Source organism: Urocitellus parryii, chromosome 6, assembly GCF_045843805.1.
Source record: "Urocitellus parryii isolate mUroPar1 chromosome 6, mUroPar1.hap1, whole genome shotgun sequence".
In the NCBI taxonomy this organism is placed as follows: domain Eukaryota; kingdom Metazoa; phylum Chordata; class Mammalia; order Rodentia; family Sciuridae; genus Urocitellus; species Urocitellus parryii.
The window spans coordinates 94,840,422-94,857,889 of record NC_135536.1 but is presented as its reverse complement, the minus strand read 5'-3'; the positions used below and the strand labels follow the sequence as shown (position 1 = coordinate 94,857,889).

The window sequence follows — 17,468 nt, the reverse complement described above, 5'->3', positions numbered from 1 at the left end:
AATATGGTTATTATATTATATACCTTGGAAAGCTGATATTTTTTAATTGAATTATTTATTTTTCTTTTTGGTAGAATTGTGGACTTTAATTAGCTTTATGTTTGTGTTTTACTTGATTCCAGTTTCTTTGAATTTGAATTGCTTGGTAGAAATCATGCCCGTAAGAAACCTTTCCTTCTTTTTCCCTTTACTTTGCAGATATTAATGAATGTCTTCTAGAACCTGGAAAATGTGCACCGGGAACCTGTCAAAACTTGGATGGGTCCTACAGATGCATTTGCCCCCCTGGATACAGTCTGCAGAATGACAAGTGTGAAGGTAGGAGAGTTATCCATGCTTGGAAATGAGCTGCATTTGGGTATTGTACTAGAATCACCACAGTAGCCTTTCTGTAATGGTGTTTTCATTTTTAAATACTTTATTTTTAAAAATCCAAAGTCAAAAGGTAGATATAGTTTCATCCTTCTGGAGAGACAGGAGTAGCTTATCCTTGTACTAATCTCTGATGTAGTTGGTCATATGGCTGGTCATATGACCTTGATTCTTTTTCGCTGTGCTCTTCTTCAGCTTATGAACATGCTGTGTTCCTCTGCCAGTATACTTGAATCATATGTTTTTAAGTGGCTATAATAGGTGAGAACTAATAATAACTCCTGAACCCACTTAAAATCTTTAAGTGACCACATTTGAAATTGAATGAAAGTAGTTATAGAATTTCTCATGTTTTTTTTTTAACCTATAGAGCAGTGGAAATGTGTTACTACAAATAAATTCTCTGTAAATTTTGTAGTTTTGCATTCCTTTACTCTCAACACATGTCATGGCATTAAGTTAATGGTAATAATTGTCAGAACTTCATAAATACACGGGTTAAATGGATTTTCAAGAGGTCACCTAACTCACCAGTCTTTAAACTCATCCACAATGAGTACCCATTTTCTTTTTTTACTTTCTTTCTTTTTTTATATTTTATTTCTTCTAATCATATGGAGCTCAAAATATTTATCAGTTTTAAATATTTACAAACCATAACATAATAGTTTGCTTTATGTAAACATGTTATATGAGTGACTAAATAAATTCCAGGGTGAAATCAGAAAATTTACATTTTTTCTACTCTTAATATTTGTCGATGAGGAATTTTATTTTATATCCAATTAACATCACTGTCAAGTGGTGATATATTAAAAATGGAAATATTTTGTCCAAATTAAGTCTAAATGAAATTTATTAAGTATTATATTACTTTTATTAAATACTGATTTTATTTACTCTTTAATTAATGAATAATGTCCCTATATGAACAGAATAAAAATATATAGAAAGAAAAGTGACCTCTTAAATGGTCAACAGATCTGCCCACTCTCCAATATTTGTTCTCATTATTAAAAAGCTGGCACCTACAAGCTAATTTCTACTATAAGAAAAAGAATTAACCAATGACAAAAACAACAACCAAAAATAAATATTTGAGCATTTTTACAGAAAAGGTTGGATGTGGGAATGGAGGGTGTGTGGGATTAGAATAATTCAATTGAGAGCAGTTGAGTTAATTAATAAACCACAAGGAATATGATAAATTTTAAAAACAATCTGATAATATGTAGTGATGGAAAAACTGACTTTGCATTGTATAAGAAGATAATTATTTTGAATTGCATAGATATTTCTAGAATATCTAATTGTGTTATTTACCATATGAAATCAAGATAATAAGTTAATTTCTTAACTTTTCCTGAGCTGGATGATTTACAAATAAAGTCATGTAATGCAAATACATTTTAACATGAGCAGAACCATTGGCACAAGCACATTAAAATTAGAGTCCCTTGATATAAGAGATATTTTATTTATTTATTTATTTATGGCACTGGAGATTGAAAGAAGGGACTCTCAACCACTGGGTCACATCCCTAGCCCTTTTTAGTCTCACTAATTTAGCTGAGAGCCTTCCTCACTTGCTGAGGCTGGCCTTGAACTTGGTGATACTCCTGCCTCAGCCTCCTGAGCTGCTGGGATTACAGTTGTGAGCCACTGCACCAAGCAAGATATTTAATATTTTGATAGAAAAAAAACTTTCCCCAAAAGAGAATGGCTCGGGATTCAATTTAAATATTTCTTCACTGCAAATTCCTGCAAAAAGTTGGGGAGGGAGATGTGATGAGTGATTTTTTTTCAGAGAGACTGACCACACTTTTTCTAAAAGCAAAGTGATCATGCAATTTATAGACCAAATTGAGACAATTTTGGAAGTGAAAATGGGCACTATCAATGATGAAATGAGATTAACAAGTATAAGCTGAGAGTCTCCCAAGCAAAGTAGGACATGTGGTAACCCAGCATGTGTGAGGTTCCAGGTTCAATCCTAAGCAAAGGAAGAAAAAAAGGGGGAAAGAAGAATTTCTGTGTACTGTATATTGGTGAAGTGGAGTTTCTTGCCACTTTCTTAGCCCAGGGCAGTATTGTTCCAGTTTTTCAATTAGCTAAGCAACCAGTGAGAGATTTGTCATTGCACCTCTTAGAAGACCTTCGAAGGTAACCATTTTTACATCAAGAACGATCAAAACTAATTTTTTAAAACATCACCACAACTTAGAAGTTCAGCTCACAGTGTTATGACACAGGGAAAAGCTTTCATTATTGGAAATTTTTTTTATTGGTTGTTCAAAACATTACAAAGCTCTTGACATATCATATTTCATACATTAGATTCAAGTGGGTTATGAACTCCCATTTTTACCCCGTATACAGATTGCAGAATCACATCGGTTACACATCCACATTTTTACATAATGCCATATTAGTAACTGTTGTAAATTTTGAAGTTCCATTACACTTTGTTCTTGTACGTTTTGCATTTGGTACCTGATGGTGTCTCCATTGTACTCTGACTTTGTTTGACACGTGTAATTCTTTTAGATATTGATGAGTGTGTGGAGGAGCCAGAAATCTGTGCCTTGGGTACATGCAGTAACACTGAAGGCAGCTTCAAATGTCTGTGTCCAGAAGGGTTCTCCTTGTCCTCTACTGGAAGACGATGCCAAGGTAAATTCATTTGAAGGCTTCAGAGGTTTGCTATCCTGTGTTTGTTTGTTGTGGTCTTCCATTTTTAACATGGCAAAGCTCTGATTCTTTGTGAATGGGAAGATGGAGAGTTTTCATTCACCAAAGGTCTAATGATAACCATATGTCAGAAGGTTCATTTTTAAGATTTTTAGGATTAAAAACTCATCAAGTATGGTTGCTTAAACTGTCTCAGCACTTAAACCCCTTCTCCCCCTAAGAACACGGATGATGATAAGCCTATCAGTGGAGTATCACCAGGAGCCACTGAAATACTAAAGCCTATGTGACATTCAGCCACACTTGCCCTGCATAACTGTGGATGCAAACCTAGACCTTCAGACAGAAAAACATGCAGATTCACCCATGTGCTCTCAGGATCAGGTGTTCCAGCCCCTACATCACAAATTCTCTAAAAAAGAATACTATGTGTCAACTATTTCAGTAAAAATTTTCAAGGTTCACCAGGTTGACTTTCAAATTAAAAAACAAATCAAAAAGAGCCTGAACTTAAACATGACATAGTATATACTTAAGTCTCAGAAAATACCTTAGCTGTTTCTAAACAATGGGATTTTTAGGTGGCTATCCACTTATACAAATTAAGTCTCAAGAATTCCAGGGGACCCAGAAATACACATTTTTGTTGTTGTAAAATGTGTTGGTTTTTGTTGTTGTTGTTGTTGTTGTTTTCCCTACCAGTGTTTTTTGGTGTGGAGTTAGGGTTTTCTGTTGTTGTTTAGTGTATGTGGGTATTTTTGTTCTTACTTCCATATTACCACATAAGAGTTGCTGGGTATCGTTTAAGATTCCAAAAATTGAGTTTGGGGGCCCAGCGTATCATGTTTTAGCCTGGAGCAAGTCCTTTAATGTTTTGGGAGCTCAGTTTCCTCATTTCAAACAATAGTAATACCTGCCCAACTGATCTTATTGAATATGTGACAAAGCTTTGTTAGTTTCTGAGTCCTCTATAGACCCTTGTTACTATTATTCTGTCTGATTAGCTGTTTACCTTTCAGTTGGTCATTCAGAAATCCAGAGTTGAGAGTCCTTTGGTTAGTTTGGTCTTGTGGGTCCCTATCAGAGGTCCACATGGATTTCAGGGTGGTGAGTAGGGTGGAGCTTGATTCAAGCAGATATTCTGTATGGATAGCCCAGACAGCCCAGATAAAGTCTAGCTCCTGCTCCCTTGTTTGTGTGTGCCTTTGGCTCAGCCCGGGCTTGGAAAGAAAGCAGTGAGAAACCAGGTGTGAATCTGCCGATGTGGCAGCCCAGAGGAAACGCTGAGGCTATTAATTCAATTTGCACTGGCCTGTCACAGAGCAAGCTGACATTACAGGGAGAATCAGCCCAGCTGTGAGCAGCCCTGCCACATGCTCAGCTCCAGGAGGCAGAGCCAAAGTTGAGGAATGCAAGCAGGGAAAGTGACTTTCGTAGTTCTGAAGAAATTTCAGAGGTCAGTGAGGGCTCTTTGCAGATGGACTGGTAAACAGGAGGCCTAGCAAGCCCTGAAGTACCTACCTGTGCCAGCACCGCTCTCCTTCCCAATGCAAGCACCTTTGATTAACAAACCGAGTCTAGAGAACCACCACCAGCAAAAGTAAATCTCCCACAGAGAGCAGATTTTTCTGGAGCCTGGAAATTAAGGCCTGGGTTTTTCTTGTAAGATGACAAATTAGGAGCCAGGGAGAAAATTCCACAGAACCATGGATTATATTTTTGAAGCAGCAAATGCCATGGCACTCAGGTGGACAGATACTGTTCCTGGAGACTACAGGTGTAAATGAGCCACTCCCACTTGCAAAGTTTAATGAAGGGAATTTGTCACTTACACTGACTTGAAACTTCATGCATTTAAATCTATCTAAATCCAAGATTTGGACCTGGGGTGGTCAGTGGAATGGTGTGGGGAAGATAGGGCAGGGGTCTGGAATAAGGTCAGCAATTGAAGGAAAAGAGAGGGAATTTTAACACCTCAGCAGTAGAACATGAATAGATCTAGGCTTAATAGAAATACAACAAAGTAGAAGACAAAGGGGAGAGTTAAGTTATATAAAATTGTTGACAGTCCTAGGCATAAATAATAAAGCAACTCTAATGACAACAACAACAACAAAAACTTGAATAAAGGAAACCAAAAAGTGTCCTCCAAGAAACAAAAGTTTATTAAATCTTCAAGTTTCTCAGCAAAGTTAACATGGGTGGCAGATATGCTGAAGGGCAAGGATTGAATTTTATCACTCTTGATCTTCAAAAGGGTAGTTCACTGAAGGGGGCCTGTTAGAAACTGACCTCAGCAGGTGGGAAGTGGAGTGGAAACTGCAGAGAGGATTTCTCTGGAGTAGTGTGGGTAGCCAGAAAGAGGTGAACAAGTTCATTGGAACGGCCGACTGAATTTGACTAACAAAGTTTGAAAGATAGATAGATCCATAGATAATTTTTAAATTTAACTCATGAAGATTTTTCTTCCACAATCTGTAGCAACTGGTGTTTTTACCTTTTGTAACTAAGGCTGGTGAACTTGCCTTAACATAATTGCACAGTTGGTTCTCACACACAGTAGGCTTCCTGGGATTGGAAAACAATCATGGGAGAGAATGAAGAAGGCAGAGATGGTCAGCATTTAAGAAAATGGATATGAAAGCATTTCCCTAAAGCCTGCAGATTGCAGCCTTTGTGTAATGAGAGGAGTTGTGCAAGGCCTTGGAAGTCGAGCTTGAACGAAAACACATTCCAGACCACTGGATGAGCTCACTTCTTAGAATCACCCAATTTGTTCTGTAAGAATGGAAAAGTCAGTTTCCAAAATTATGTCAAGCAAAATGTTGGAGAATTTTTTAAGAAAGAGATCCCATCTTCCTTGGAGTCACCAAGCAATAATCAATATTAAAGAAATATGTGTGTTCTTTGAAAGAAAGATTGTTCTACTCCCACCCACCTATAGTTCTGCCCTCCTTTTTCCTTCCTTCCCTCTCTGTTGAGCTAAACAAACATCTGTTGAAAATTTAACTGATGTGGCCATGTGTGCATGTGTTTGTAGAATCTGCAGAAAGCCCCACTTACAGCTTGTCCCCAACAGCTACTTCAGTGACTGACCTTTATGTTGTTTTCGACAATCCACAAAATTACCATTTCTTTACTTGCTCTACACCTGTGAACTGGGGTTTTTGTTTTGGTTCCACAGCTGAGGAGGTTCAGAATCAACAACTAAAGTGTGCTGTCACCTACATATTAGGACCATAAGTCTTTCTTACCCTAGTGCTTGCCAAATGTTATATGGAAACCCGTGGAAGCATAGCTATCAATGATCGGATCTTCTGAATGATTCCATCTGTGAACATTCCAATCCTGAAGTCACTAATGGATATCAGTTTTGAAAACTGACATTGTTGGATTTTATCATTCACATCAGATTATTTTGACATACTGGCTGAAACAAGAAATAATAAGATTAAAACTGCATTGGTTTGTTCATCAGATGTAACCCGGGACTTTAACCATCTCGGCTAAGGCACTTAGTCATTTATGGAGTATTGCTGTAGTAATGAGAGAACACATTTGACTTGGTGGGTTGTTTCCTATTGACTATTATACAACAAAGTTTCAGTAGAAAAATAACTGAAGGATATCATGAATTTATGCTGCAGATTTGCGAATGAGCTACTGTTATGCGAAGTTTGAAGGAGGAAAGTGTTCATCCCCCAAATCCAGAAATCACTCCAAACAGGAATGCTGCTGTGCCTTGAAGGGAGAAGGCTGGGGAGATCCCTGTGAGCTGTGTCCCACGGAGCCTGATGGTACATCTGACATTTCTATTTCTCTGCATCATCCCATGTACAAAAAGGTCATGAAATAATTAAGATTATAGGCTCAAAGAATAAGACAGTTTAATTTGAGGTATAATTAGAATGTTCATTAAAATTCATTTTCTTTCAGGGGCTAGGTATCTTCTTGGTTATGAGTCAGAGATGCCTAAGGAGTAGGCACCATACCTTTGGGAGTCTTGTTAACTTCCCTTGGTTTCCGGGCCTTATTCTTATTCGGTACTTCTCAGTATGTGCAGCATGAGGCCATTTTGCTGCTGCAGAATGCTTGGGGGAAAGCCTGTGACTAATTGCCACTAGTCTGTTAATGAGCTTGTGTCTCCAATGCAGAGGCTTTCCGCCAGATCTGTCCTTATGGAAGTGGGATCATTGTGGGACCTGATGATTCAGCAGTTGGTGAGTCGCTTGTGCTAGATTCTCAACATTTCTGTATACTCAGCTAGCCTCTTCTTTGCCTTTCTCTAGTCCTTATTTTTCCACATCTGTCTTGAAAAGTTAAGCTCCACATCTTTGTTATTTCATTCAGATACCAATTATATTTGACACAAATATGTATTGATTAAACTGCAATGATCATAACTTATCTTTTTGTTAAGAAAAAAATACCTTTTTATTCACCACTTTTTCCTTCCCTTAAGATATGGATGAGTGCAAAGAACCTGATGTCTGTAAACACGGGCAGTGTATCAACACAGACGGCTCCTATCGCTGCGAGTGTCCCTTTGGTTATATTCTAGAAGGCAATGAATGTGTGGGTGAGTAATCAGTCAGTTTCTTCCATTGGGATGTTGCAGATTAAAAATTAAGCGACACAGCATTCATACTGGGAAGTATAACTACCAACATGGCACTTTAGGTCCGTCCTTCCATTCACGTTTCCTTCACTTAGAACCCATAGCTGAGTCTCCATCATTTGCCCCCCACAATGCTAAGCTCTGGAGCTGCTGAAGTGAACCCAGCAGAGAAGGTCCTTCCTGACACAGACCTCACCATCTCATAAGGAAGACAGACACAGGACATGTCTTAAGAGAGAGAGGATAGGATGACACCGTAATGAAAGTCTTTATGAAAAATTTTTAAAAAAAAATAAAGTTAATGGTCAATAATCTTATTCTGTTAGTATGTAAAATACAAAATTTATCTGGATTTCATACATTAATATGAAAGGCCCAGTTTAAATTTCTCTTGCTTTAACCTTCTTAATAAAATTTCAAAGAATGGCTTCTGTGACGGACCTCTGACCCTTAATGCAGACTAACTACAAGTTAAATCCAAGCGTTGTTCTTATTTATCTAAGAATTCCCAAGCAATTCGGTGTAACCTGACTTAACAGTGGCAAAAGTGCTGAGAGTTTGTGTAAATTAAAAAGTGTTCCTTCATACAAGGAAACAGGTTTGAGGATTTCAGCTTCAACTAAGGCAAGGGAGCTCAGGCACGTTCTTAAGCCTTTCTAGGCCTTTGAATGTAATATTATGCAGATGAACTAATTTATTTCTAATTACCTTTGCGCTCTAAAATGCAACAGATATTGTCATTTTTACCAACTTGAAGGAGAAATAATACTCTTGACTGTGAAATGTGAATTAGTGGCAGAACAAAAGCCCATTTGTCAACACTTTCCTTTGGGAGTCTTCAGTTAGTACTCAAGGCGCACAAGGAGCCTCCTTGCCATGGGTCTCTCTCCGATGTCCTCCTCTTGCCTTCGCTCTCTGACTTGAGGACTCCAACATAAGGTGTAACCCTATGATAGTCCACCACTTTTCTGAATGTTGGATTGCTAAAATAACAATGTTATTTCTATAAAAATCTTTCCTTTCCCAAGGGAAGATACTCTCCCCAAAGGATATGGCAGCATCAAGGACAGAGTGCTCCAGGTGGATGGGTTAGGGGGCACATATATTTTTTATGTCTTCTTGCTAAGATGTCTTCTCTCTCTACAGTTGTTTAGAGAGGTCATACCCTAAATATATCTTTTCTAGCCTTTCTTCTGCCTAATGTAAACCATCTGGTTTTAACGGAATCAACACAATCTGCTTGAATCTTGATTTTATCCAGTGTATTAATTCTGCTTAACCTCTGGTCTCTTATTTTGCGTAAGTTTAGTCTTCTATTTTATATCTGGCAAGAATCCACCATGTTTAAAGCTTCTTGTAGAGTGATGTAATGTAGGGCTGAGCTGGAGATGTATTTCTATCTTTAAACAAGCAGAAACTTCTGACTGCTTATAGAAGCCTTGTGTTAACCATTAGGGCATCTACCTCCAGGAGAAGATACACTTCTTTATAATGTGGGAGACTGGAGACATGCAGAAAGGCAGTATAAGGGCCAGAAGTTTAGGTACGCTCACTGTCAGTGACACAGAGCAAGTCAAATTTCACCTACAAATCTGTGATCATGAGATATGCAAATTCCTTCCCTCTAAGAATAGAATAAGAATTAGATAAGATATTATAGACCAGAGTGCTCTGATAGAATGAAAAGGAATATCTGAATCCAAGCTCATTTCATCTCAATGCATCATGTTTTGGACATACTCTTGGTCACTTGCAGATACCGATGAATGTTCTGTGGGCAATCCCTGTGGAAATGGAACCTGCAAGAATGTGATTGGAGGATTTGAGTGTACCTGTGAGGAAGGATTTGAGCCTGGTCCAATGATGACATGTGAAGGTAAGTCTCTTAAACACAGTAGGTGGGTAGGTGTATTGATAATAGGAACAATTTGGTTGATGAAGTTCTTTAATATTAAGTACCAGGCAAAATGTGTAGAATAAAAATCATGTGAACCTGATGAACCATTCCATCATTTCTTCTCTATCAGGGCTATCAATATATTCTCAGTTAGTTAGATTGGTCTTGGACAGCAACAGGATCATCAAGGTGGTTTGCTTAACCCTCCTTTTCAAAAACATATTCTAATGGTTCTAAACCATGAAATCGACTGTAATCTCTTTTGTATATTAATGATGAAGTCATTCCTATCTATTTAAGGCTGTAATCAAGACCTCTCTGTGATCTAGGTCTCTCTGTAAGAATACAGTGATCCAGAATGCTCTTTTCTTGAGCAGAAGAATCACTGTTCTCTCAAACAGGAACCTTTTGGTATGGGGAGGGGCAGTTAACACTATTAGAGGGTTCAGCTGCTGCTCTGAGCACAATGGTTTTGGCTAAATGGGGCAAAACAGATCCCAATTCCACATAACTGTAGGAGGTGGGAAGTGGTTAGCCTGAGTCTTCTAAGCCAGAAATTCAGAAAAGTCCCCTGGATGAGGGTGACTTATAATTTCTCATCCACCTAAATAACCATTAATAATTACACCAGGACAACAAACAAAACTGGATGTATGATCACCCTACTTATACCAAATATAATAACCAATTCATTTGATAATTTCCTGGAAATCAGAGAGTGCTTGGTTCATCCAGGCTTATGACAATTTCGACTTTTGATTAGAGTAGGTTTCTTCTAGTGTTGCTGTTGATGTCCATGATCCATTATTTTCTCCTGCAGATATAAATGAATGTGCCCAGAATCCTCTGCTCTGTGCCTTCCGATGTGTGAACACTTATGGGTCCTATGAATGCAAATGTCCCGCTGGATATGTTTTGAGAGAAGACAAGAGGATGTGCAAAGGTGAGATATCTACAATCAAGCTCAGCTAAGCCAGGAAGCTCTAATGCTATCTATGATGGGAGATGTCCCTCCAAAGCTTCCCTTGGTAGAGGAGGGCTGGGAATTTGTAAACATACAGGCCATGGATAATTTAGGGGTTGTCCCTGCTACCTTTTCCCCTAAGTTGTAGCACTACAGTTCCATTGTCAGTTCATTGTGCAGATCCTGCCTGAAATGTGCCTGTAATTCCACAAGATGTGAAGATATAAAGAAAAAATATTTTCCCACATCCATGGGAAAAAAATTTTTCACATCAATATGAAGCAGTATGAGATAAGATATAAATAAGTAAGCATAATACAGCGTGATAAGTGCCATGGGGGTCATATAGACACAATGATCCAAGACTATGAAGGAAGGTGTATATGAGAAAACAAAGAGAAGATATCCCCCTCACTATGGATATTGTGTTCCAAGAATAGGCTAGCACATAGATCTACCCTACTTAAACCACATCCATTAAAAATACTACACATGCAGTTTCCAAAGCTCTGACTATTCTGTATTATGCAAATCTGGATAATCCTGCACCTGGCCCTTGAAGAGCTCCAGTGTGTTCCTCCCAAGGTCTTAAATGAGCAGACACCTGTTCTCTCAGGTGGCTTCAATACAATTATGCTGAAGAATGGGGAGATTTCCTAAGTGGGAGCTCCTGATCACATGCAGGATAAAGTCCAAATTCCTCAGCTCAGAACACATCCAAGGGAAGAATAACAAAAGAAGGAAATGCAACACAATGGAAAGTAAAGAGCAAAGAAGCCCAGCCAACCCCAGAAAAAAGGAAATGAAAGAGAGAAGAACCAGTGGAAAATAAGATATTGTAGATGCTTGTCTTTTCATCCACATATAACAAAGCTTTTATTATCCCAAATATTATATCATATTAATGAATCTGACATTATTAAAATGAGACTTATTATAGCATATCATGTTATAACTATTGTATAATGGAAGTCTGGATTTATTATATCATAATCCATTATGCTTATATAATAGCATATTATCATATGTCATGATTATAATGCTGTTATATTATCATTATGTTAAAAATAGTATATTATAATAACAAGACCTTTAGTCAAAAAGAATCAAAATGCTTCAACAAAGAAATATAAACAAGGAAGGGAATAGAGGAAAGGCATGATTAGAATCATGCTTCTGAAGGGGTTATCTGTTGGTTAGGGAGCAATTACTTCAAGTTCAAAGGTGGTTAGATGACTCCTTCCCATTATTAAGAGGTCAGCATTCAAGAAATAATGAAGGAAATAAGGCCAATGCTGAAATAACGTAGATGAAAATTGCTTACTTACTACTGTTCAGTTTAAAAGGCAGGCATTTTTATGCAACTTCTTTTGTGAACTTATGATTACACATTCTTTACAGATGAGGATGAATGTGAAGAGGGAAAACATGAATGTACTGAAAAGCAAATGCAATGCAAGAACCTCATTGGCACATATATGTGCATCTGCGGACCTGGGTACCAGCGGAGACCTGATGGAGAAGGCTGTGTCGGTAAGAGGATCTCTGTGCAAGGAGCTTAGGGGAGACAGAAATGAGGAAGAAGAGGAATCCATCTTTCTATAAAACAGTCAGCTGACTCTTTTTGTTTTGGGCCCTTGATGAAACCAAACAGATGAGAACGAGTGTCAGACCAAGCCAGGGATCTGTGAGAACGGGCGCTGCCTCAACACTCTGGGGAGCTACACCTGCGAGTGCAATGACGGGTTCACCCCCAGCCCCACCCAAGATGAGTGCTTGGGTGAGTACCTCCACCCCACACTGGGATGCTTGAGAGACCCGGGTCTCTGCTTGGAAAATAAGAGAAAATGTCAAAATTGAGGAAGGGTTAAATGTTCATATTTTGGAGATGACTTAGTGACTGTGATTGTCCCTTGGGCTGAGCACCACCCTGCAGCTAAATTCTTCCTTTACTAATTGTATCACTGAATCACTTGCTTGGAATTTCTTTGTTGGCTGCCTTTGTTGAGCCCTTGGTGACCAGCCTCCATTTCCAAGTTTCTCTGCCCCTCTTGCAATAGCATGACTATTATGGCTATTTCTCCATCTTTTGGGGAGCACATAGAGTTATAAGCTTGTCTAGGCCGATGCCTTTCTGCCAATTTACTGAATTTCTTGTCTTGTTTCCTTCAGACGTCATCTTTCCTCTCTCACTGCTGTCTCCAGCTTTCCCTTCTCGCCCCTTCTTGCCCAGGGTAAAGTGTTACATTCTTTTTGGTTTTTATATCTGACCAAATTCTTAAAACCCGAGTAGGCTCATAAAATTCTCTAAATCCTCTTTGCTACATAATGTACCTTCCAGACAACCGGGAAGGGTACTGCTTCACAGAGGTGCTGCAAAACATGTGTCAGATCGGCTCGAGCAACAGGAACCCCGTCACCAAGTCTGAGTGCTGCTGTGACGGAGGGAGAGGTTGGGGTCCCCACTGTGAGATCTGCCCTTTCCAGGGCACCGTGGCTTTCAAGAAACTCTGCCCCCATGGCCGAGGATTCATGACCAATGGAGCAGGTACTTGATTTATCATGCAAAAGTACTTTCAAGGAAACTGTTTCTCTGTGAAATACAGATTAGAATGTGTAATCTATGATATGGGGCCTAGGTTGAGTTGCTTATTTGAGATTAACAAGAACTCTTCATTATAGTGTTTTAGACATTCAAGTTCATTTGCCAAAGTGTCAGTGGTCCACTAGAAGAAGTTGTGTGCGCTTGGACCCCTGCCTCTGCATAGCAAGAATCTTCAACTATTTAAATAGAAGTTTTCTGTAAATCAGTTGTAGGTTACTCAGATAACTTTTTAGATAAATCTTTTGACATAAGTAATTGCTAAGTTCAGTCCACCCATAAATATGTATTTTAACTCATAAAATTATCTAAAACATATAGCATCAAAAATTATAAATAATGATGTTATGCCAGCAGTTAGACACAATTGCATCTTTAAGCACAAGCTGCTTCAACCAGGAAGAGGTAAGGAGGCTGTTCAGTGTCTCAGGCCTGTCACTGTATATTTCCATGTTTAGCAATGGTTTTTAGTTCATAAAAGGACTGAGAAAATGAGAGAGTTGGGTTTGTTTGTTTGTTTTTGTCATTGTTGTTGCTGTTTTTTACTGGGTTTGTTTTGTTTTATTGAGCTCCTTGGGAGGAGGAAATTGTAGGTGAGAAAGAAAAGAGTTTTAAAAGGTTTTGTTTTTCTGTTAGAAAGATGTGGCAGAAAGCCGACTAGTGAAACTGGGTGTGGTAAAAGACAGAAGTGGACAGATAGGATGGAGTGACCAAAAGCAATTTATGCTTCTTTGGAGGATGTCAAAATGAGGTGGTGGAAAAGACTCATTTCCTGAGACCAAAGAGAATGTGCTAAATGACACTTCAGAGTAAACTTGGAAAGGTCAGGCACACCCAGCCATTGATACAGAATGGTTATTTGGCCATCAGGGGCTGATAACTCGCGTGCAAACTACTTGTCTTGGCACCCTACCACACAGGAAGGAGAAAGATGGGTCAAAAGGTGAAGAACAGTGGCTTTAATGCTCAGCAATGCACACTGACCGAGTCAACGGGTGGAGCCCTGAATAAGAGTCTCTCCTCCACCCCAGAGCCCTGGTTCATCTCCTTCCTCTGCAAAGGAAGGAAGTTGATCCCATTTCCCCAATATTACCTAATTAGATATTCTTCAGAATTAACTTCAAACACAACAGGGAGAATGTAAAAGAATTTTTTTTAATTCTGAACATGCAATATTAGAGGGAGAATGGAGTTTCCCTATCAAAAGGGCCCGCTGCTGTGATTTGATTATGATATGTCAGCAGTGGACAAGCTTGATGGCACAAGACAGCAAAAAAACCATGTGTCTAAGTGGGGCGTTGTTTGAGGGGTCCAGAAGAGAAAAACAATATAAATTTAGAAGAGCAATTATTTTTAAAAGTTTTCCTCTAGCCTGATCAGTTTGTCACAATGGTCTCACGAAGATATTAGTCTGCATTTCAATATAACCACTATTGCATATGAAATTTATGCTGTCATCCCTTTGGTTTAATTTGGTAGGACCATAATATAAATTCAACACAATCTGTTAGAATTTACACTGAAGTGACCCCTATATAGTCATGCTGGCCATTTAATAATAATATCTTTATTATTTAAATTTATATTTATTAACTTACAGATATTGATGAATGCAAGGTTATTCATGATGTTTGCCGAAATGGAGAATGTGTCAATGACAGAGGATCATATCACTGCATCTGTAAAACTGGCTATACTCCAGATATAACTGGGACTTCCTGTGTCGGTGAGTGCTCTAAACAAAATCCAGAGTTTAAAGAACTCAAATCACTCAAGTCCATTGTTCACGTTCAAAGAAGGAAAGAAAACTTTATGGACTTTTTATAATTCAAGAAGAAAATTCACAAATACAGAATCCTTTCAGAAAATAAAGGTGCTACTCAAATATTTCCATGGAAACAAAAGGTTTTATGAACAACCATCCATTGCCCACTTCCCGAGCAGGCAGTGGAGTCAGGGTCACTCCGTGTGAATTGGGCTGACAACGAAAAGACCACACAAACACAGAAGTACCTTTTTCGGGGGTCAAAGATGGCTCTGAGACCTGAGCCCCCACACTGGAGGGCAAGGGGATCAGGGAAGGCAAGAGGCAAGAGAGTGAGCGCACCCCAAACCCTTGTTTTTTATTTAGGGGAAAGACATTGGATAGAAAATTCCACCCAAATAAGGCAAGGGATTGTGTTACAGCAAACACGGGGGTGTAGCCCAGTCCCATTGGGTGATGCCCACTCCAAGAGCTGTACTTCCTTTCCTTTGGAAGGTGAGGGCCCACCTGCCTCCCCTCGAACTGTGTGCCATGCAGTTCCACAACCCCATTACTCAAGGCTAAGAGGGTGTGCTCAGCTCCAGTCAGGGTGGCCCCCCACAACCTTATTTCAACATTTCTAGGTGGCTTTAAGTTCCATGACATAAGAATTAGTATTAATCTTTAAAGTTGAGATAGAAGACCAGTATTGAATTATCCTTTATCACAAATTCTGGTGGTTTATTCCTGAGTGGAAATTTTAGGTTATGCAAAAAAAGAAAATCCCCAACTAAAAATCTTAACAAACTGTTATTTCATAGGAAAGGGTAGGACAGTGATCAAAGGCAACACAGAGTTTATTTTTACCCCTAAGCTAAAATTCTTTATTAAACCCAGTGAATGTTCAACATTTAGATGTCTGTTTAGATGGGCAGTCACACTGTATCTCTTTAACCATAGATCTGAACGAGTGCAACCAGGCTCCCAAACCATGCAATTTTATCTGCAAAAACACAGAAGGGAGTTACCAGTGTTCCTGTCCGAAAGGCTACATTCTGCAAGAGGATGGAAGAAGCTGCAAAGGTAAAGTAGAATTTGCCCTTCCTGATCCCCTTGCCCATTCACCTGCCACATCATCACATTCCTTGTGCCTAGGAGCAATCCATAAACAAGCCAAAAGACCTCTGCTCTACAAGCAAGAAGTTCTTCCCTAGGGGTAGCGCCTTTGTAGGAAGTTGGTCCCTGAGAGAGGGAGGTTGCAGAGGAGCAGTGGCAGCAGTCACGTCACTGGATACCCACAGTCATCCCAGCATCACATGCCACATTTTTAAATTCATTCATCTATTGAAGGGCATCTAGGTTAGTTCCACACTTTAACTATTGTGAATGATGCTGCTATAAACATTGATGTGGCTGGGTCCCTGTAGTATGCTGTTTTTAAGTCCTTTGGGTATAGACCAAGGAGAGGGATAGCTGGGTCAAATGGTGGTTCCATTCCCAATTTTCCAAGAAATCTCCATAGTGCTTTCCATATTGGCTGCACCAATTTACAGTCCCACCAGCAGTATATTAGTGAACCTTTTTCCCCACATCCTCACCAACACTTATTGTTGTTTGTCTTCATAATAGCTGCCATTATGATTGGAGTGAGAAGAAATCGTAGAGTAGTTTTGATTTGCATTTCTGTAATTGTTAGCGATGATGAACTTTTTTTCATATATTTGTTAAAATCCCAGGGGCCATTCATGTGAGTCTCAGAGATGGCTGTAACCTTGCTCCAAGACTCTCTGTTGAGGCCAATTCTTAATTGATTACCTCCACTCTGCTTTCTATTTTTTGCAGTTATGCTGTCTTAATTATTCAAAAATTGTGTAGTCTCAATCTGCAGCAAAGTACAGCTTTAGAATAATCAGTGTCACGATCCCAGAAGACATTGTGCCTGATTAATTAAACACCATGTCCAGATTTTTTGGTCTGCAAATGAAAACCATTCCTGCCTTCTAGGAGCTTACCTGAAGGATAAGAATTAAGAAACAGCACAACTCTGGGCAGGAATCCCTTCTCCACTAGAAGTTACCCTTTGAGAATTCTTTTTGTGTAAATTTATTCCTGTAAATATCTTCCTCAACAATAAGAACTCCATATTGAGTGAGTGGCATAAATGAGTTATTCTTAAGGATATATTGGGAAATGAGGGGTTTGGAGAAAGAAAAGTAGACCTGACGGTAGAACAAGAATTATTGCATTTTCTCAGAGAAGTAAGGGAAGATAAAGGATGGGGTGGAGTGGAGACAGCAATGAGAAATGGGCTCTAGACCTCTTTCCTGTGTCTGAGTTAAGAGGTATGTGAGAGGATGAAATAAAGGGCAACTGTGTGAGACTATCCTGTACAGCACAAATCCTATATAATCCTGTAGTTTTAGGAAAGGAAGTTGAGAGACCTACTAAAAATTCTAACCATCTTAAATGAAAAGTTGGTCCTAGTTTTGTTCTTCTCAAACATGGAACTCATGCTTTTATGGATCAGGGAGTTCCAGACAATGTGAGGTTACAACTCAGAGCCAGAATTTTATCCATGTA

The 17,468-nt window shown here is 39.0% G+C and overlaps 1 protein-coding gene across 1 annotated transcript in view; it reads left to right on the top strand.

Annotated features, from left to right (window-relative positions):
- Positions 1-17,468, top strand: part of Fbn1 (fibrillin 1) — a 222,211-nt gene that overhangs the window by 190,061 nt on the left and 14,682 nt on the right. Inside the window, exons 49-60 of the mRNA XM_026390109.2 lie at positions 199-318; positions 2,920-3,045; positions 6,711-6,860; positions 7,218-7,283; positions 7,526-7,642; positions 9,438-9,557; positions 10,399-10,521; positions 11,944-12,075; positions 12,197-12,322; positions 12,884-13,090; positions 14,745-14,870; positions 15,849-15,971. Coding sequence (XP_026245894.1) covers positions 199-318; positions 2,920-3,045; positions 6,711-6,860; positions 7,218-7,283; positions 7,526-7,642; positions 9,438-9,557; positions 10,399-10,521; positions 11,944-12,075; positions 12,197-12,322; positions 12,884-13,090; positions 14,745-14,870; positions 15,849-15,971 — 1,536 coding nt within the window. The remainder of the gene's footprint in view (positions 1-198; positions 319-2,919; positions 3,046-6,710; positions 6,861-7,217; positions 7,284-7,525; positions 7,643-9,437; positions 9,558-10,398; positions 10,522-11,943; positions 12,076-12,196; positions 12,323-12,883; positions 13,091-14,744; positions 14,871-15,848; positions 15,972-17,468) is intronic.